At 34.7% G+C, this 22,317-nt stretch overlaps 2 protein-coding genes across 2 annotated transcripts; one reads left to right on the forward strand and one right to left on the reverse strand.

Annotated features, from left to right (window-relative positions):
- The first annotated feature begins 1,617 nt into the window (after positions 1-1,617).
- LOC125868192 (glutaredoxin-C1-like) lies at positions 1,618-2,179 on the forward strand. The gene has a single exon (XM_049548819.1). It carries the CDS (start codon positions 1,618-1,620, stop codon positions 2,023-2,025), a length of 408 nt encoding a protein of 135 aa, XP_049404776.1. The 3' UTR covers positions 2,026-2,179.
- A 7,109-nt stretch (positions 2,180-9,288) lies between these two features.
- LOC125866610 (protein ESSENTIAL FOR POTEXVIRUS ACCUMULATION 1-like) lies at positions 9,289-18,127 on the reverse strand. The gene is made up of 12 exons (XM_049546892.1): positions 17,900-18,127; positions 17,461-17,508; positions 17,279-17,352; positions 15,188-15,982; positions 14,997-15,090; positions 14,718-14,876; positions 13,878-14,624; positions 11,685-13,684; positions 11,492-11,600; positions 11,254-11,353; positions 10,216-10,364; positions 9,289-9,763 (listed from the first exon to the last, which is right to left on the reverse strand). Exons 1-12 carry the CDS (start codon positions 17,964-17,966, stop codon positions 9,444-9,446), a joined length of 4,662 nt encoding a protein of 1,553 aa, XP_049402849.1. The 5' UTR covers positions 17,967-18,127; the 3' UTR covers positions 9,289-9,443.
- Positions 18,128-22,317: the final 4,190 nt, after the last annotated feature.

Genomic DNA, 22,317 nt, shown 5'->3' on the forward strand with positions numbered 1-22,317 from the left:
ATTTACAAAAGTGTCCTCCACAATTATAATGGAAAAGATGTAAAAGTGCTTTTGAGGGGGTAATTGGGTATTTAACCATGTTAATTCATATATTGAATCTTTTTGCATTACTGATAGTCTAATACCTAGAAATTCATGGTATTAACAATACACTCCTCAATACACAATAGAGTATATAATTACATAGCATAAAAAGGTGAAGAAATACGAGACTACTAATTAATAAAGAGAGCTAATGCATGCATTATTTTTGTTAATACACTCTACCAAGTACCAAACGACCCCTTAAATACTATCCACTCCACGTCACTTTATTTAAACTCTTATTAAAAATAGATGATTTAAAATAATTATTATTTAAAAAAAGAAGAAGATATAATTAAATATATTTTTTATTTTATTCTAAGTACTCCCTTTTTCCCATTTTATTTAAATTAGTTTGACTTGATATAAAATTTAAGGAAAAAAAAAGAAGACTTTTCAAATTTGTTGTCTAAAATAAGTAATAGATGTCTGTGCGGCTATAAATCATTTCATTAGGGATAAAATAGATATTTTAAAATTAAATTGTTACTAGACATATAAATAAGTAAAAAAAAATTAAACTGACTAGAAATGAAAGTGAGTCATATAAACCAAGAGAAAGAAATATGAGTGATAATTATATTTGAAGTTAATAAATTTAAACTAATTAACATAGAAAACTTCGACTCAGGAACGGACCTATATGCACCCTTTCAGAGTGCTCAAGCACCCACTAACCTCGACGTAAAATTATTTTTATATATAGTAATTTCTTCAATATTTGACTATATTAAACTTTGAGCACCTAGTGAACAAGTCTCCTATGGGGTGTTTTGATTTTGTGGCTAGTTTGAAGCCCTTGTGTTTAGAGAGGTTAAGGTTCGATTCTCACTATTTTTCTGTTTACTCTTTCCCTCCTAATATAAACTCACATTTTCTATTTTCCTCTTTCCCTCCTAAATCAAATTGAGTTTTTTTTAATAGTAGTATTAATTTTATTTTTTCTCATTAATGTTTTAAATATCATGTTTAAATAATTGTGCATTTATACTATGTGATTTATAATAATTTTATATTAATAAAAGTGAGCATCCACATGCCTGGATCCGCCACTACTTCAACTAAGCATGCAGACATATAATTTTAATATTATAATTACTTAGACACCAATAAAAATTGTAATAGAATAATAAATACTCCTTCATTCTTAATCAACGTCATCGCAATTGTGTGAGAGTAGTAGTAAATAGTAATTGAGAGTAAAGTGTATTATTGTGTTGCGACACATAAACATAGCCGCCTCTCTCCGCTGACACATTTGCCTCTTCTCTTAAATTCTCGCACTTATGTTTTTTTTGTTATAAAAGCATTACAAATGTTTACATCTCATTAAAGAAACATTTACTTCAATATTTATTACTACTACACCTTAGTTTTAAATTCCCACGCACACTTTAACGACAATAAACAGACAAATACCCCTTTATTCATGAACCCCAAACACCTATATATACATACCCCTAATCAACTTCACAATTCCAACATCAACATTCTCCCTCTACTTATTGTTGAAAAAACATATCATCTACAACAATGTATCAAGCAGCAGAGTCTTCATCTTGGGGCGGAGGAAACTATCACAACATAGCAGCAACAAGGCGTGCATCGTCGTCGTCGTCGTCAGATCCATTAGAGAGAGTAATAAGGCTAGCATCAGGAAGTGCTGTGGTGATATTTAGTATGAGTACATGTTGTATGTGTCATGCAGTGAAAAGGCTGTTTTGTGGAATGGGAGTACATCCAACAGTTTACGAGTTGGACCAAGATCCTAAAGGTAAAGAGATGGAAAGGGCACTTTCAAGGCTATTAGGGAACTCACCTGGCGTACCTGTTGTCTTTATTGGTGGAAAATTAATTGGAGCAATGGATAGAGTTATGGCTTCTCATATTAATGGTACTTTGGTTCCACTTCTTAAGGAAGCTGGAGCATTATGGCTTTAATTTTTTTAGAAGAGTTTATTAATTAGGTTAATGGATGGACTGTTTTCCTCCATTTTTAATTTTGGTTAATTTAAGTAATGTGCTTTTTAAGTTTTTGTAGCTAATTAAGTATGTTAGAGTTGGTATAATGTATCAATGTTAGCTAGTAGTTTGATCTCATGAATCATGGTAATCCTTGTTTTGTAGATATAATCAAGAAATTATAACCACCTCTAATTAATGTTGATCCTTTTTATTTATATTTCTAAGTTTAGTTAATTGCAACATCCTATCCTTTCTTACGTGGTTACTTATTTATATCACGGTGAGTATCATGAATCCACTTTACTATTCTTATATTTACCTTTTTTTATTTTCCCGTTCTATTTTTATTCTCTCATTATTGAATATTCTAAAGTTCATCAAACGGTCAAACCTTTTGCATTATGAAAAATCTAACGTTGTGTGCTGATAAAAACTTTTTAAATTTATGGGTTAGGTTTTATATTATATCTTTTCATTGAAACTTTTTATTGTTTATATTAATCTTACTTTATAAGGTCTGCATGTGTACATCGTACCTTCTCGAGACTTCACTTGTAAGATTACATTGAGTATGATATAATTATTCAATTTACATATGATAACTAAAAAAAATAAGGTTTTTCTATGAAATTCGATTTTAAGTCCCTAAACTTATTGAGACGTTCCTGAATAGAATATACATTTTCCTTTTCTTTATACATTTTTTCTACTCTACGAGTGTTATACAACAATTATATTGTTAATTTTGGAAGGTAAGGGACAGGAACAGCGGAAATTAGGACATATGATCTCAGAGAATGTTGGGGTATTGATGTGGTGTCCTGTCAAAGAAACAGTATGCTTTTAATTGGAGAAGCAGCATAAGTGCTATAGCATGCCCCTATATATATATATATATATATTGTACATACTATATATATTTACTAATTAATGTACAATAACTCTGTCATTTAGGGGTCATTTGGTACAAAGATAAATAATGCAGGGATTAGTAGTGCAGAGATTAGTAATGCAGTGTTTATTTTTATCAAGTATTTGGTTCATTGTTTTTCACCTCATCTTGTGTTTGGATTAAAACTCTATAAAAAGTTTCTTACCAATTATACTCCTGCATTATTATGTAACTGGGTCAAGTTAGATAATTGTCGAACAATTATTTTTTATGATCTTCTAACTAGCTATGGAAGAACAATTTTGTTGCCATGTTTGCTATTTTTTCACTTGAATTATTTGAGGATAAGTAATTGTCATCTTAATAAATTAATCACTCACAAAATGTCAATTTTCAATTTAAAAAAGATAAACCATCTACTTTAAAAATGGAAAAGACGGTCAACAATGGTGAAATTGCATAAATCATCTACATTTACACATAAAAATTACAAGTTGTAATTTTAATATGTATGTATTTTTTTAAATTGCTCTAAATACAAATAATTAGAAAACTATATATATATATATATACTTGAGAGTCTGGATGCGCGCTCTTGAAGATGAAGTAAACATGGTCATGGGCCAATATCTCGGTGTTGTTGAAGGTATGAATGAACACTTTAGCCTAATTGGTTGGGGGTGGGCGGGAGCTTAGCAGTTGCTTAGTCGTTCAAAAGTCAGATTGTCGTAAGCCCGACACTGTTCTATTTAGTCTCTCAAATGAGGGGTTGGTTTATTATATATATATACTAGTTTCACGAAACGCACGTGTGTATCGTATATATAGTATATGATGTTGTAAAATATAATTAATATTACTAGTAAATAATTATAATAGAACGAACATAGGACAAGTGTTTTTAAATTATTAATACATATTGTCATAGAGTTACTTGTATTTTGAGATCAAAATTACCAGATATCATTAAAGCATTTAAAAATACATTCAAAGTTTAAATATGGGAGAAAGTGATATTTCTTTAATAATATTATTTCTTACTTCACTCAATTTTGTAAACAAATCTAACCAACAAAATAGAAAAAAAAATCCATTCAAAAAATGTCACCAATAGCCTTTCGTCTTGAGGTAATGAACATTAATGATGTACACCATTTAAGTACAAATTTTGTCTTAAATATTCATACTTAAAATTTAGTAAGTGCATGACAGTATTCAGGATTACCATAAGTATTTAAATATTTTATCTTTATATGTAACATATCTTTTACAAAATATTATTACTCAATCAATATTTGAGTAAGACTATCATAGAGAAGCAACTTTATCAAAAAAGTGTACTTGGTTGTTATTATGAATGGTGGTTATATATACTTCAGTAGCATAATTTAATTTAGGTTTAACCCATCGGTGGCCCCCTAAAGTTGGCACCAATTCTCACTTAGACACTTTAAGTGGACTTTGTTCATTTTAAACACTTCAAGTCGAGTTTTAATGTGTCATTTTGACACTTTTTTTTATAATTAGCAAAAATATAGTGCGTGTGTGTTACACTAGCGGCTGACGTGTAAAGTATCAAATTAAATTTGGACATTTTTCATTCATATTCAAAATAAATTTTAAACAAAGAATTTTAAATTTAAGAAAAAATATTCAATGAATAAATTACATGTAGCATTTTACCTAAATATTTTTAACTAGATAAAAACATATTTTGCAGCATCCTATCCCCTCCCTGCAACCTCGCATCCTCCCCTGCAAATCATCTTGGGGCTAATGAATTAAGCGTGACAAAAGAGTATCAAAATAAAAAAAAAAAGTGACACAAGTTTTAATTATTGAGTATAGGTGACAATTTTAAGGTTAGTGATAATGACACTAATTTTAAAACCCTCAAGTTTTCTTATTTACATAAAAGCCCTATTTCCCCATTCCACACCCTCCCTTCTCTCCACCCTTCTGCCATTGCCATCCCCTCCCCTTCTGTCATCGTAGTCGTCGTCGTCATCACCACTTCCTCCTCTACCACAACCATCAGTTCTTCCTCCATTGCCATCACTCTCTTATTCTTCCTCTTTTACCACCATTGTTGCCACCTCCTTCTTCTCTACCTCTGCCTCCACAACAATCATCACCTCCACCTTCGTTTTTATCACCAACATCTCATTAGCCACTCTACCACCCTCTCTTTTACCTCACTTGCTACAACAATTATTGTAGTTGTTGCTGAGCGAACTTGAGCAGTTGCTGAAAAAACTTCAACAGTTGCTGAGCAAACTTTAGTAGTTGCTGAAAAAACTTTAACAGTAGCTACAATAACTTCAACAGTTATTGCGACAATTTCAGTTGTTGCTTGATTTTCTACAAAAAAAACAATGACTTCAACTTCAATTTTTTTAAAATTAAAGCAAATTAATTTGTGAAATAAGACCAACAAGAGAAAAAAGAAAAAACGTGATAAAAAATAATGAACGACAACAATAATGATAGCAACAACAAAGAAGAACAAATAAATGGAAGAAGAGAAAAAGAAATGAAGAAGAAGAAGAAGAAGAAGAGGGACAAGAAATCTGGAAAGAGAAAGAAAGAAGGAAGAAAAAGGAGAAAGAAATCTTGAAGAGATTTTAAATTTTGAAATTTAAGAAGAGAGGGAAAACTTTTCAAACATTTTGAAATTAGAAATTGGGTTTATTTTGAATATTTTTAAAAGTTTAGAAATTTTAAATATTACATTTTAGACCCCAATTATCTTAATTATTGATTAAAAAAAATTGACTTGGTCAATCTTTTTTGTCACCAATTTTAATTTCAACACTTTTTTGTCACCTCCTCAATTTACTCAACCATCTTCTTCAAGATACTTTTGCAGAAACAACCCCGACCCCCACCGATTTTTTTTAATCCAAAATTAATTTATTTTATCCACAACAATAAAAGTCTTGTGCTGACACTAAATATGAGTTCTCCAGTACTAAATATTAATTTCTTGAAATTTTTCTAACTTTTCAATAATCAGTAATTTCTTGAAAATTTTACAACCTTTCAATAATCACAGAGCCTGAATGTAGAATTGTAGATCAGCTATGTAAAGAAAGGGAAAAGGCGATGTGATGTGCTTTCCTCCATTAATACCTACCTCTTTTTAAATACTTCAATGTCTAGAAAAATCAAAGGTAAGATATCTGTTCTTTTTTATCAAACTAAATCGAGGAGAAAGAAGAGAAAACGTATTCAAACTTGTGGAAACTTCTGCTGCTGAAATTCGTTGTTTTATCTGTCACTCTATTAAATCGTCATCATCATGTTATCCCCGGCGTACCTTTGATCCGTTGAGCGAGAGCCCTTCTACACGGGACTCCCGGATCACTATGGCCGACTTTCATCTCTGTCTGTCCTTCCTTCCTTTTGATTAGATGGATTATATCTTCCAAGAGCTTAAACTAAGAGGAAAATATTTCAAGGAACGAACTTGCAAAAAAGGGCACCTGTGGGAACATCTATACTGATGAACCATTTCAATAGTACGGGTGCTGCCGTGCCACGAGGCACGGAGGGAGTTTAAGTTTGGGAAGATGGTGGATGAAAATTGGTAAGAAGATGAAGAAAATAAAATTAAAAAATAGTTAAATAAGCCTCTCACGCGCATACAATGAGTGTGATATACTCATTGTGTCATGTAAACAAAAAGTGTCAAAATGACATACCAGAATCTTACATGAGGTGCGTAAAATGAACATCGTCTAGTTAAATTGTCTAAGTAAAATTTTGTGGCAACTTTAGGGGGCCACCGATGGGTTAAGCTTTTAATTTAAATATATGAATAATATTACCTATGGTGAAAAATATTTCATTTCATTAAGTTTCAACCTTATCTTTGTTGAATTGTAGTCTTCTCCTTTTTTCTGCCGCATACATATCATATAGTTGTTGTCTAATGAAAGTATCTAGTATCTTATAGAAGTTGTATCGTGATATAAAATGTATAAATTTTCAATAATAAAAATTAATAGATGAATAAAATTTAAAGTATTATTTATAGAATCATTAATTTGATTTAAGATCATCAATCACTGCTTTCTTATCTATTTTTATATAGCTAGTAAAGAGTGTATCTTGTGACATAAAGAAAAATTATATGGAAATGAAGGAAGAACGAAAATATATGTTCATGCTATATTCACTCTATTGTTCCATTTGATTTAAATCTCTGGCCACCAACACTATACTTTGTCGGTTCATTTTTACATACATATCTATTAAAAATAAGTATTATCATGGTCATGTTATCATATTATAAGTAAAAATGAAAATCTATTTTTGAAATAGTGAATTTAACATCAAAACTAATAATTCAATAGACTACGTTGATACCCATTGTTTTAGCAAAATTAGGAAGTAACTCCTTCGTTTGAGGGAAAAGAATAAAAAATAAAAATAAAAACAAAGAAGAAATATCTTACCCAAATCATATGCCTTTTTTCATATCTGTTTAATATTATTGTCTCTCCCACAACTTTTCGTCACTGTTAACTCATGAAAATGGTAAGAAAAAATGAGTGTGAATTGATGAATGATTTGCTACAATTTTTTCACCAACTCTTTCTTAGAAGGTACCTCAAATTTCGTTGAATTTCGAACTTGATCAATTTTTGCAAATAACACTTGAGATTTTTTAAGAAGAAGAAGAATAGAGAACTTAATAAATTATAGTTTAAAAGTGTGAGAAAACCCCTCTATTTATATCTACCAAATAGTAGTATGAAAAGGTATTAATTGTGCCTTATCTGAAAAGTCACAACCTTTCAAAAAAGTCACTGCTTAACGGAAAAGATATTGCTTATCGAAAAAGTCACAATCCTTTGAAAAAGGCACAACTCATCAGAAAAGGCACAACCCTTCGAAAAAATCACAACCCTTCGGAAAAGTCACAACTCATTGAAAAAGTCACAACCCATTGAAAAAGTCACAACTCATTGAAAAAGTCACAATCCTTTAATTTGAAAAGGTATCTACATTCAATATAATTAAATTAATTAAATTAATAAATAAAATAAATTGAGTATTTTTAATTAGGGATATTATAGTAATTCAACATTTAAGTTTGGGAGTTCATGCTTTTAAGGTAGTATATATATATGAACGCAGTGGAATTTAGTGTTATTTTTAAACATGATGATTGTTATGAACGCAGCGGAATTTAGTGTTATCTTTAGTGTATTACAAAATTTCAGTTTCTTACGTGATATGATATATATATATGAACGCAGTGGAATTTAGTGTTATTTTTAAACATGATGATTGTTATGAACGCAGCGGAATTTAGTGTTATCTTTAGTGTATTACAAAATTTCAGTTTTTTACGTGATATGTTTTAGGTCATAACTCATAAGATTCAATGGCATTTTGATACATTCAATATAACTTTAATTTAGGATTACAATATTAAAAAGTCTTCTTTATTTTCTTAAACTCCATTTCAAATTAAATTAGGTCATCTTTTCGAAACGAAGAGAATAATATGTGTTCCTTCTGATATCTTTTGATAAGCAAAGAGTGATCATACTCACTTTGCCTGAACTCAAGTTTGACCAGTGCTTCACATAGCTTGACATTTCATTGCACAAGTGCTAGCTTATCTTCAACTGTATTTGTATTCAAATATTTACTCGTATAAATTTGTATTTTGTATTTCTGTTGCCTGCTTATAATATTGCACTACTACAATTGGATGCTTTTCATTCGAATGTTCTATCACGAACAATTTAGATGCATACTTTGAATATTAATGATCAATTTTAGTTAATAATTTACAATGTAGTATCACTATTCAAAAACGAAAAAGGAATTTATTGTAAAAGACATTAGGTTGAAGCTCGACAGCGATTATACGATTTTGCATTTCAATTTTGATTAGGTCATCGATCCGCGATTTTGAATTATTATTTTTTAGGAAGAACTGGTGTTTTGAGAGTCTTGTTTGAAACGTAAGATTTGAGTGAGTAATTTTACATCATTTACAATATAAAAAAAAATTCATCCGTGATTTACTCTACTTAGTTATGTTGTATTCGTATTTTTTTTTTTACTCAGAAACGCAAAAAAATACAATGAGTACAAGGTATAGAAAACTCAAAGTGCAGCCGTGAATTGTAAATAGTGAAACCACAGCTAAGGAGTCATATTGAGGCCTAATGTTAGTAGTTTATGAACATAATTACTCCCACTCTCGTACTTGTAGAGGGCATAGGAAGATCATGACAAGCACCTTCTTTACACTTTCAGAGCTTATTGGTATATTCTGTTAGGATATTACTCTGCTCTACTTGATTCAATCGACACAAGATAACTCAACTAATTGGCTACACTAACTACATCTCAACAGCCATCCCTACACAAAATGGGATGGAGTAAAAGAAAATGTGTTATGGAAATTTTACAGATGACTCGAAAATGTACAGCACAAGATATTGTCATTGGGACATAAGTTACAACTGTACAGCAACTAATCTTCTATCCGTTGTATCTCACCCATCATGATGCGATTGCTTGTAACCTTGAAACCAAGAAGAGCAGGATCAATTTGTCTTCCTTTCTTTCCTTTCTTCTTACCACTACGGTGTGTTGCATCGATTGCCTCTGATGCATGTGCTTCCTGAGCTGTTGGCTTCTTAGCATTACTCTTAAGCATGTCACTGAATGATGTTTCTGAAACATCAGCGTCACTACAAGATGCAGTTCGACGAAAGCGCCCATCTTTCTTTACAGACGTCGCAGCACCAGGAACTTGATTTGCAGCATTACCTCCCGCTTCCCTCTTACCCCCTAGTGACAGAATTGATACAAATATAAGTTAGCAATTAGGATGGAGAGAGTGAGTGTGGTGCAAGGGGATTAACAATAACTGTTACAAGCCACAAAGGAATAGCAGATATCAAATTAACTACTCCCTCCGTCCCAATATATGTTGTAAAAAAAAGGGCTTGGAGTTCAAGAAGGAGATGAAAACTTTTGAAACTTGTGACTCAAAATAGGTTACAAACATTTGTGTGGCTAGAATCATCTTAATCTAGGTTAAATGGAAAGTTTAAAGTAAAGTGTTACTAAAAATATAAAAATTCATTATTTTTGGACCGACCAAAAAGAAAGTGTCACATAAATTGGGACGAGTAGTATATTCCTCACATCTTCAAGGTGCAAAATAGCTAGCAAATATAGCAACATCAAGACACAATCAGAAGACAGCGATAGCAACAAAAAGGAGAAAGACATCCTACCTTCAGAAGCCATGCCATCTGAAGGATTTTTGCCTCTCGCAAGGCTATCAGAATTTATCTCCGATAGACCCTCCTGGGTTGAAGAAATGCGCAAGACAGGTGGACGCTTTGGCAAGATGTTATCTGGCCTTTTTGATGTCACAGCCATCCTACCCAAATAGAAAAAAAATACCAATGCATATCAGGAAAGAAAAATCACAACATAATCTTCATTGAGGGATGGGAGCTAGTCATATATACAAAATAGTAACTATTCCATGACTTACACAAAAAGAAATTAACCATTGAAAAGAAAAAGATGAGGAACAAAACTTTTTGAGCAAGGAAGAAGTAGCACCATGTAAAAGTTAAAATCAGACATTTGCACAACGCAGTTTTACAGGATTAAAACACTAACTACAAAAAAAATTCAATATATGACAGTGATTCGTCTAAACATACAGAATGGGAGAAAGTTTTCGAACATCCAAATTGGTGCCAAAACATCACCTTTCCTAAGACCAAAAACTAGTGGTAATCACAGTGCTGATCTTCTCGGGTTACAACAGGTGTAAGGTCTGCAGGGTAGAAAACTTGACAAACCTATTGGAACTTTTAGGACAATATGAGGAAATAGGGGAAGATCTGCAATACTACACTGTTTTGTACTCCTCACAGTACCAGCTTGGTACTGATTTTATAAAATTTACTTCCTCTGGTAAAAACAAAATACTCATATACGACGTAAGAATATCAGTAAAATGAAGATGGTAGGCAAGTGAAATATCATAACTAAAATGTTCGGTACTCTAAAGCAAAAAAGTTTGTTAGTAAGCCAACCTTATAATTAGAGTACATTCTTTTTGTAATAGAATCTTGGCAATTAATTCTACACTCCAGGAATTACAAGTAGTGATTTCCTCTTTCAAAGAATTTTATATGAATAAAATTGTTGCAGCTACTGAAGCACAAACTTTACTTGATTTCCTGAACTAACCCATCAGAATGACATACATAAAAATAAGTTCTTTCCAGGAAGAAACAGAAGATAGCACATACCGTTCCTTAGGAATTTCCTCCATAGCCGAATCCCCTCTATCACTCTTGTCATTGTAGAAGTCAAGACTTCCACGTGAAGATAATTTGAAAACATTACAATCTGTCAAACAATAAAACTTCTTTTAATAAAAGGATATACGAGCACAGACACACATAAATATTCAATGCAATACACAACATATGTATATTTAAATATGTGTGTATATCTATATATATATAGAGAGAGAGAGAGAGAAACCTCCAGTCCCGAGTGCAGTGTGCCTGCTAAGCAAGTTAATTGGCATTTCCCCTTCTACAGTCGTCACACCAGCTTGCCTAACAATACTTTCGCGAGCCTCTAAATGTACCTACAGATAACCATCGTGACATGTAAGAGCATAGCTTCATTGCCAACACATATAAGGATGTATGTCTGGGATCTTGTAAATCACCTGAGAGGCATCATTGATGCTGGAAAAGACAGGTTGAGCTTCAGCTAAAGCTCCAGAATGAGATTTGAAGGGCAATCTCTCACAAACATCAAGACTATCAGCAATCTCATTTACATGATCTCTCTGTGGTGGCAAATCTGAATTAGAACCATATGACCCAACAGTAAAAGCTTGGTTTAGACTCGTATCCTGGTCCAAAAGAGGGTTGAACGAACGGTTTGAAGCATTTGTCACAGAAAAGTGACCGGAGTGTAAGCCCCTCTCAAACAAAATCCCTCTGGTCATTTCTGCTTGCTCAGTTGACTGCTGGCCAGACTTTTGCTGGAGCAGTTCCATAAGTAATCGCTTTGAACTGTCATCATTAGCACCAGCTGACATCCACATACTTTGATCTTCAGAAGCCCTTTTGACATCAAAATCTCTTCTTTGCCTCTCACCGTTAAGATGTAGTTGCTGCATCCTAGTATCCATCCAATCAGGTGGTAACTGACCATTTCTTTCGGACCAATGATTTTCAAATGTATCTACATTTGGAGCATGAAATTGATTTGAAAACAGAGGACGGTGAGAAGATTGCAAGTGGATGCCAGTCGAGAAACCAGGCATATGACCAGCTGAGTGCATTCTTGAATTTGGATCTTGCATTTCTAAACCTTGTGCATGTACTAGAGGATTTACAGCATCCAAACTAACACTAGGACCACCACCAGGTACTGACATCGTCCGTTCCAAGGGCATAAATCCAGTGTCATAGAGGCCCGGCTGAAGTCTATCCTGCATTGACAAATTCCTTTCCAGATGACTAACATGCTCTTCAGGAGGGGGTATCTGTTGCTGTTGGTAAATATCTAATGGACCAAATCCAGAGTTTGCTCGACGAGCAACACCTGGATTTCTTAGATACTGACCAGTTTCATCAACAGGCCAGACAGCACCAATCTGTCTATCTTCATCCATTTCCAAACGTTGTCTTAACCTTTCATGTGCTTGTTCTTGTTGACGGACTTGTTGCTCTAAAGGGTGCAACTGTCCATGTTTTGCCCGTGATAGGAGCTCCATTAAATCATTTTGAGGCCCTTGATGCGACATTTGACCAAACTTTGCTTGAATGAGATGCTCAATAGATGGTTCAGCATGTCTTGGAGGAAGATGTGGACGCTGTTGCAGTTCACTCAGAATTTGTTGCTTTATCAACACCTGCTCCAGAGCACTGTTATGCCTAATAGCATCAAGACGTGATTGCGTGTGACTTGGATCCCGTACTTGACTCTGCAATAATTGTTCAAGAACCAGCTGCCTAGCATGGGACTGTTGTTCTTTCATTAGCATTTGCTGTTGATGGAACTGTTGCTGTTGCTGTTGCTGCAGTTGTTGAAGCTGTAACTGTCTCTGCTGTTGCAGCTGAAGCACCATAAAGTGCTCTAGATCCTGCCCAGCCTGACTCGCCAACTGTGGTTGGTGTATTGAATTATGATTTGCCCCACGTTCCATCAAAGCTTCATTTAAGTGACTATTATGAGAGGACATCAAATTATGAGGATGTTGTTGCTGAAGTTGTTGGGAAAACAGCTTCTCTGCTAACTCAAACCGGCTCATTTCATGGTCCTGGTGCAATAAGCGGCTGGCATCCATAGCATCTAGATATAAGTTGGGTTCAGATCCAGCATTTCTTCTATAAGCATCAGTCCATGTCTCCGCAGCAGAGGTTGAGTCCATCTTGGCACCAAATGGCCCAACCCTTCCAGCACCAGAGTTTAGAACTTGATCCTGGCCAGTTCCTCTAAAAGGAACATCTGAGATAGGACCACTCTTTCCGGTAGTGCCTTCAAGCTCTGACCATAATAAACCAAGTGGATGCAATGTCTCTTCATGATTTGGAACTCCACCCTCACACATTGCACTTGGAGTTGCACGGTGGATATTTGAAGGATCAGTAAGACCAGTGGAAGTTTTTCCAATAGGATTACCACCGCTTCCAGGTCTTCCTGGAAACACAATTTCTGCAAGTGAAGATGGAAACTTAAAGAATTAAATAGCAAAACAACAGATAAAGGCCAACCACATTAAATATCAATGACCATGATCTTGCTGGCCTATTTTCAGGAAAAAAAGGCTACATTCCGACCTCCAAAGCCACAGGAAGTTATGCATTGACATAATCAATAAGGATCCAAGCTGAAAATGCCAACTCACCTTCATCTTGAGCAACAAAATCATTATAGTCTTCATTTTGTGAATATGGAGGTTTAAATTGACGAGCTGGATGATCAGGTATTGACTGAATACGATGCCCACCAAGGCCATCAAAATCAGATGGCGGCCAGCTCGAGCCATCAAAGGCAGCAGAACCAACCATCTCAGAAACAGAAGCTGAGCTACGTAAATCAGAATCCAACTTCCCCTCTAGTACAGCAGATGGTACTGCCTGGGAAAGATTGGTGTTACCAAAATGTTCATGTTCAAATTTCAAATGCGGCATTACGTCACCAAGTTCAAAGAAAGGTGAATCTTCAGGGGCATCTTCCAAGCGAACTAGTAAGTCCATACCAAAAAATCCCTGATCAAACCATGAAATGATGTCAGCTCCGAGAAATGGCCCCTGGATTTCGCCCTGAGGATCACGATAGTACAAACTCAACTCCTCTGGTGGAATACCCCTTCCTAGAAGGTTGTTCCAATAGATTTCAGAAGAGGACTTCACAAATACAGAATTTGAATCATCAGACACCTTCAAACTGCCATCAAAAGCAACATGTTGATTGTTCTCAAAGATAGGAGTCCTGGTTACTCCGGAATCTGGTAAGCTCTGCGCAGAAATATCAGATTGGGACCTACTAATGTATTTAAAGCAGTCACTATTGTCAGCTATCTTCCTGGTCAACAAACTTCCATCTGCAGCTTCAAAAACATTGTCTTTCAGTCCTTCAAGATTATCTCCTCCTGAATCGCAAACAAGTTCCTTTGTCAGAAGTCAACAGGAAAATCAACCTTGATGAGAAGAGCGGATTTAAATAGAGGTAATACTTTACTCACCATCAAACTTGACCTTGACACCGTTCTCGTAAACAAAGCTATAGGTATTGACTTCTTCAACACCTATTGAAGTTTTCAGCAACCTATCAACTGTCTCTTCAGTGACATCAGTGGAGGGAGCACCCATTTTTGTATTGTTGGGCTCTGTATCCCCTGTTTCTGGAAGATACAAAAACAAATTCAGAGAGAATCTCTTATCCTACTCCACCAAAAAGACAATGGATAGGATGGAGTAGCAGTCAGTACCGCATCCGGACATAGCATTCGTGAAACAATTACCTGTGACATTATCCATTGATTGACCCTTTCTAAAAGAATTGTGAGAAACGCCACCACCAGTAATTTTACCCTTCCATATATCATTGAGAACAGCCTATAATAAGATTGATCAAGCAACTTTATGGAATCAAATTTTTGAACACTTAGAAAACCTACAAATCTGAACAAATGAAGTAATAGATGTAGCTCACCTCCTCCTCAGCATCAGGAACAACAAAAGCTAATGGTTCAATAGCAATTACTTGAGTAACTGGGGGAGCTTCTTCCATATTTTCAGGCATGCTACAAAGAGATGAGCCAAGCTTTTGCCTGCGGTATATGTCAAGAGTTTTCCCCCTTGGATAACTGAACATGCCAGTCGAGATTCTTGATTTTCCAGGAACAGAATTCTCAAATGGTGAAGCACCAATGGCACCCACAGAGGAAGGTCTTATAATAGTCCCAGTAGACCTCCCACGACCCAAGTTAAATCCCACATTTGACCCTTCTACTTTTCCTCTCTCCTGTCCAAAACCTGGAGCAGCTCGATAGGAACTTGGAGCAGCAGAGTTGCCCTCCATTTTATAGCGTGGACGCCACTTGTCACGAGAATCTGACTCCCGTTCTGAGACAGTACGGTTAGCCACAAATGTTTGACCATCATTATGAACATCTTCCTTATCTACATCTATCCTTTTCTCACTGCGATTTTCTTTTTCTTTGTCATCAGGACCCCACCTAGAAGACCACTTGTTATCACGCCTTGTATCAAGCCCAGAATTGCGGTTATTAACATCATGCTCAGCACGGCGATCGGTTTTCCTTCGTTCTCTCCGACCAAGCAAGCCAGTTTCCCTTTCTTCCTCACGCCACCGGCGACTGCTCTCAGTCTCCACTGTCGTTCTTCTCCAATCCTTCTTGTCGTCAGGTACATCTGTACGCCAAGCCTCCTTCTGACTTGAATCAACAGAACTTCCAAGTGACAGAGAGCTTGGTGGACGCGGTTCCTATGATGAATAAAACCCAGTAGAAAACATTTTACTAGAAACTTCAAGCAGTAAAAAAGAAATACGGGCATGTGTAACATCTAAACATCTGGCACTTTGAGATATATATATATATATAGAGAGAGAGGGGAATGGAAATCCAAATCTCAAAAAGATTACAGGCAAATAAAGCAAAATTTTCTTCAGTTCTGCTTAACATTGCAACAGAAATCGGTAACAGACACTTCAAGAATTTCATACGTATAAAGTCTAGGAGGAAATATGCTACAACGTGACCGAACTTGGTTGAAGTTTAAAGGAAAAGTGTTTTTGGGGTGTTTCAAGGTATCTTTTTTTGTTTAGATCAATAAGAGGAGCTTGGATAGACAGTGACTTTATAAATCTCAGTTTTAAGACGTAGATCTGTTATGAAGCCACAAGTAATGGACGACATGCATGACAGAAGTATTTCCTCTGTGGTCATGGGCGGTAAATACCATATAAAATCACAGGATTAACAAACAAAAGCTGTTATGCTTAGTGTGATCCTTCAAAGGGGTGAAACTTTCCGTCTTAAGCAGACCACACACACTTAGTCAACACATATGGGTACTAAAACATCAAAGTCAATATCTTTGTTATGTCTAATATGGTTAAACGCTGACACCGACAAGATTTCACAAAGACTGTCTAATTCAACAACAAAACACTTCATTCTCAAGGGTTCCATATATTTATACTTAGAAAGGGGAATCTCCGGATGGAACAAACCAATTCCTTTTTAGTTTTGACTAATAAGTACAATTCATCATACCATGCAAAGGGAAGCCCGGTATTTAAGTGGAGAAGGGTAGAGGGGCAGGCCCATTATCCACCGAGTTTGGAAGGCTGTGATTGGTCCAAAGGGCGGGTCACAGACGGATTTCTCGGTTATCAAGGGAAAAAAAATACAATTCATCATACCATACACAAAGCAAGTAAAAAGTCTCAATCATGTACAAAAAAACATTTTTATAGTTGACAATGACTTTATATGATCTATTGAGTTTGAGATGATGTTGTAACTGCAAGAGGGAGGGGCTATTATGCATCCATATCTCGACTGGTCTGACAAGAATTTGTCTCAAACTGCAAACCATCTCTCAAGTATTCTGAATAATAAGAGACTAAAATAAGTATAAATAACGCCAGAAAAGCAGATCTTAGGGTCAAAAAATAACTGTCAAGCTTTGAATTCTACTTATGAGTATAGTTTGTATGATGGAATTATCCATTGATGAGTATAAATCAGCTAGTCTGAAAAGTAAGCAAACTCACCATCTTTGTGTCACTTGGTTTAACATAAAGCCACTGTGGAGACAAAGGAATGCTGCTGTCCACCATTGCTTGATCTAAAGCAAGGTCAAGGAGAATTACAAGAGAATGTAAAAAGTATATATCAGAAGAAGATCCAGAGTCCGCATGTAATAAAAAATTAAAAAAAAATGAAAGAGAAATACCTTTGGAAATATCAAGCTGACCCATGAAAGGCTTGTTGTCACCATTACCTGCAAGCAGATGTTTGTTAGCAACTGTAAAACATGACAAAGTGGGAGCAAAAGTAAATAAATAAATAAATAAGAAAATCTAGTTGCAGCTACTTGTAGATCCAAACACTAGAAGAAGGTGAGAAAATCAACAACTTCCTAGTGTAAAATAAATGTTGACAAGCATCAATCCCTCGTCAATTAAGATTGACCAGAAGACTAGCCGCTACAGTGTATTTTGAGTTGGCAATAGAAGAATTGGATAGACTGAAATGTCAAAGAAAGCAAATCCAGAGAACCAAATACAGATAAAGAGGATACCTGATCTGAAGCCCTAGAATTTACTAAATTGAAGATTCAAAAATAAGCCCTAAACTAATTGTAAATCAAAATTAAAGAAACTATAGAGCACCTTTGGAGTGATCGGAAGTCTTAGAGGAAAGAAGATCGTCAGGAAGATCAAGATTTCCTTCTGCCATGGCCTTGTCGAGATAGAGGATCGATACAGAAAAATCAATCGGAGAAAAAGGGGAGAGAGTGAAATGGAAGAGTCAAATGAGAGTGAATGTGGATTTGAGGACCGAAGCACAAGCCAGAGAGAGTTTTAGGGTTCCGAGAGCAATTGATTAGAACTGTTGCAGAGAGAAAGATAGAAATGCGCGAGTCGGGAACAGGTGACGGAGAAGAAAAGGCTGAGGGTTTGGGTGGTCACTAGAGCCAAATCATCTTCTCGAAAACCAAAAATTAAATAAACGAATTTTTAGACAAAATTATCCTTTTTAACTCTGTTTTGGTCATTCAAATAAATTCTTTAAATTTACTTACCACAATATGCTCTTATGCTAACAATACATTCACCTCGAGTCCGATGTACAAGTAGTTGTGTGTATTAGATCGGGTACCACATTGATACGATACATGAACACCAATATAATTAAAAACTTTTTATCATCTGCGTACATATGATATTGATTGATTATATAACATTGTACAATAGTGAGATTAGTAGGATATATGAACTCATTGGTCATGCAACTATTTGATGATCCTAAGTAAAATTATTGTGAGACATTGGTATGTCCAAGGTTACTAGCGTATTTGAAATACATGTCCATCTTATTTGACTAGGTGTAAAACAAAAAATTCTTTTGAAATTCCTAAGGGTAGGAGTTCTTATTTCCATTTCAAGAAGGTTTTACGTACTTGAAATGTCCGCTAACACGCAATTATCCAACGACTTGAAAACTTTATGACTAACTTTGAAAAAATATTTGAAGGAAAATATATTTAAAGTCATTTAGAAAACATAATAATTTAAGATACTTGAAATAATTTAAAGAGAGTTTTGTCAAAAAAATGACTAAGTAAAAGAAAGACAATTAAATAAATCACTTAAATAGAAAAATTTATTATACCAAAAGATGATTTGTCGATTTAATTAAGTTAATCTAAAAGTATAAGTTGAAATTAAATACAATCAAAAGAAATATACAATAATAAGAGAGAGATAAATTTGGGCTTCTGTCCAAATTCAGAGTATTGGGCTAACAAGTTCATTCTATCTTTCTGTCTTAATTCTAAGTAATTCAGTCTTTTAAGACACTTCATTTTGGGCCTAGCCCAATTTTGTTGTATCATTATGTATATAATTAGTATATACTTGTTGTATATATTATATATTGGACGTATATTGATTGTATACAACGCTTTTTTATGTATATTAGCTTATGTTTGCCTTGTATGTCAGTTTCTGTTTTCCCATACAAACACGAGGCCGACTCGATAAAGAAAATTAAGACTCTATGACTCAACTCGAAAATGTAAAGAAAGAAAGAAGTCCACAAGACACTCAGATAGACATCACATGCAAACAAGAGGATATAGATTAACATATAATTCAACTAAAATAAACAAAGAAAATAATAAAAGACATGTTGAAAGCACACAATTTTAAAAGAGTAATTGAAAGAGAGCAATGATCATTCGATCCATAATGAAGCAACATGGCAACTGGTAACATGCATATACGTAAAAAAAAAAAATAGAGGAAAAAGAGCGAAATTGGTCATTATCATATATTCAAGTAACTAAAAGACATGGAATTAACATATATATATATATATATATATATATATATATATATATATATATGTTACACTAACTCAAATTTTAAAACAGTTTTTAACCTAAGAACTCTTAAAAGTTAAAACAATCATGCCATATATTTTAACTTTAAAGAGATTTCAATATTATTCAAGTTATGACAAAGAATGAACTGATCACAATCTTACGTACTTGGAACTAAAAAAAACTATATACCTATTTCCTAATGAACCGAGAACCAATTAATAGCGGTAGAGAAAACAAATAGGAAACCTTCATAGTGGCATTATAATGAAGGTCAAGTGACTTAAATTAATTATATTATTACAAAGAGAACAATCAAATGAACATAATAATATTGGGACAATCAAGAGGATAAGAACTCCTCGGTCATGAACACCTAGTGACCCCTGCAAATAGGCATAATTAAAAACTCTTTATCATGTGCGCACATATGAGATTGATGAATTATATCACATAATACAGTAATGAGATTAGTAGGGGATATGAACTTCCCGATCATGCGACTATTTGATTATTTAGAGTTGGATACTATTACTGTACATGTTTTACGTGTATATGTGTTTGATGATCCTAACTAAAATTATTGTGAGACCTTGGTATGTCCAAGGTAAGGTTAGTGATCTGTTAAATTTTATTACTAGCAGGTTTGAAATACTGATTTCATTTGATACTTATGTCTGTCTTATTTAACTAGGTGTAAAGCGAAAAATTCTTTTGAAATTTCAAAGAAAGGGTAGGGGTTCTTATTTCCATTTCAAGAAGGTTTAACGCACTTGAAATGTCTGCTAACACACAATTGTCCAACAACTTGAAAACTTTATAACTTTGGAAAAATATTTAAAGGAAAAGATATTTAAAGTTATTCAGAAAACATAATAATTTAAGATACTTGAAATAATTTAAAGAGAAAGTTTTGTCAAAAAATGACTAAGTACAGAAAGACAATTAAATAAATCACTCAAATAGAAAAATTCATTATAACAAAAGATGAGTTGTCGTTTTAATTTATTCTAAAAATATAAGTTAGAATAAAATATAATCAAAAGAAATATACAATAATACGAGAGATAAATTTGGGCTCCTTCCCAAATACAAAATATTGTGTCATGACCCGCCACATCATCATTCCACTTAGGCGCCACGTGGCATAAAGTTATCCATGTGGGAGGGTTACATTGGAAGAACAATAGTCCTTAATGGAATATTCTAGAGATCTAAGTTTCAAAGAGCTTACTTGAGCTTACAAGATCGTGAAAGATTCGTGAGTAAGTTGTCAAGTGCCGCACAGAGCATTAGTCGAAGTCTATGACAACGTGGTATCAGGGCAAAGGTTGAAACCAAGGGAATGACTAACGAAACGCTGCTAGCACCACCAACGCCAGGCTAGATGGTGGAAAGAAACACTGAAAGGAAAGGAAGAACCTTAAGAGTAGCGAGGAATTTCTACTCGATCCTACACTAAGTGAAGCACTAACATCTCATCCACTTTCTACCACTTAAGAGAGTGACAAAAAATGAGGTGAGGAGTCCATTGACGTCACGTCCGGAGAAGAGTGAATCGCAAGGGTTGACATGGCGAGACAGGCTGTGGAGATCTTAGGCAAGCGCTTGAATAAAGTTGATGGCAAGTTCAAGACTCTCGAGGAATTCACCCTTGAAGAGAATGATAACATCCGCAAAGAGTTAGAGGCATGTAGGCATGCGAAGTATGAGATGAAGGAAATCATCACTTCCTTAGAGTGTCAACTCACGGATGCATTAAGCATGATTGAAACCATAAAGGCCGAGATGGAAGTCCTCAACGGAAAATTGGAAGTTGGACGATCTGCGACACCCAATGGAGATAGGGAGGTCAAGATTGAGGCTCCCAAGTCACCGAGGTTCAAAGGTGTCTGTAACGCACAAGAGGTGGAGAATTTCATGTAGCATTTAGAGAATTACTTCAAGTGGAATAAGGTTAATAGTGATAAGAATAAGATCAACAATGCGGTGTTGTACCCCTCAAAGATGGCCATGTTGTGGTGGAGGCGTAAAGAGTCTGAGACAAGGAATGGATTTTGCATCATCAACACCTGGGAGCAATTCTGAGTGGAGTTCAAGAAGGTTTTCTTCCCTAACAACGTCATCTATGAGGCCAAACACAAGCTTAGGGAGTTGAAGCAGACATGTGGCATATGAGTGTATGTGAAAAAGTTTACCAACCTCACGGATGAAGATATGTTGTTCCAATTCATGCATGAGCTTCAAAATTGGTCCAGAACAGAGTTGGAACGCCGACAAGCCAGAACTATTATTGAAGCCATCATGCAAACCGAAGCTTTGACATACCTTAGGCATGACAAGCCCAATCGAGCCAGAGTAAGGAGGTGAGAGGTAATTATGACCAATATGGGGGATATCATGGGGAAATCAAGAAGCAGTAGCCACATCCCAAGAATCATGACACCTATAAATCTGATGGCAAGAAGTCGGGATGTCAAAGTGATATAGAGAAAAAGTTAGTGTCACTCCCCAAGCTACCTCTGAGACGCGGACACGAGCATATGATCACAAGTGACCCCAAGCTAACCCTGCTGGTATAATCATGAGCATACTAAAGATAAACTGAGAAATAAAACTATTGCGGAAGCTAATAATAAGTAAATCTGAAATGATGAAGAATACCCATATACTAAAACTTAATATCAAATCTGAGAATTTAAT

This window comes from Solanum stenotomum, chromosome 6, assembly GCF_019186545.1.
Source record: "Solanum stenotomum isolate F172 chromosome 6, ASM1918654v1, whole genome shotgun sequence".
In the NCBI taxonomy this organism is placed as follows: domain Eukaryota; kingdom Viridiplantae; phylum Streptophyta; class Magnoliopsida; order Solanales; family Solanaceae; genus Solanum; species Solanum stenotomum.

Bases quoted from the DNA above. Each gene is read 5' to 3' on its own strand.
- LOC125868192 (XM_049548819.1), top strand. From the start codon at position 1,618: ATGTATCAAGCAGCAGAGTCTTCATCTTGGGGCGGAGGAAACTATCAC.
- LOC125866610 (XM_049546892.1), bottom strand. From the start codon at position 17,966: ATGGCAGAAGGAAATCTTGATCTTCCTGACGATCTTCTTTCCTCTAAG. The intron at 17,509-17,899 runs GTGCTCTATAGT...ATCTGCTTGCAG, and splicing joins GACTTCCGATCACTCCAAAG to GTAATGGTGACAACAAGCCT. The intron at 11,354-11,491 runs GTTTCTCTCTCT...ATTGTTTGACAG, and splicing joins CACTGCACTCGGGACTGGAG to ATTGTAATGTTTTCAAATTA.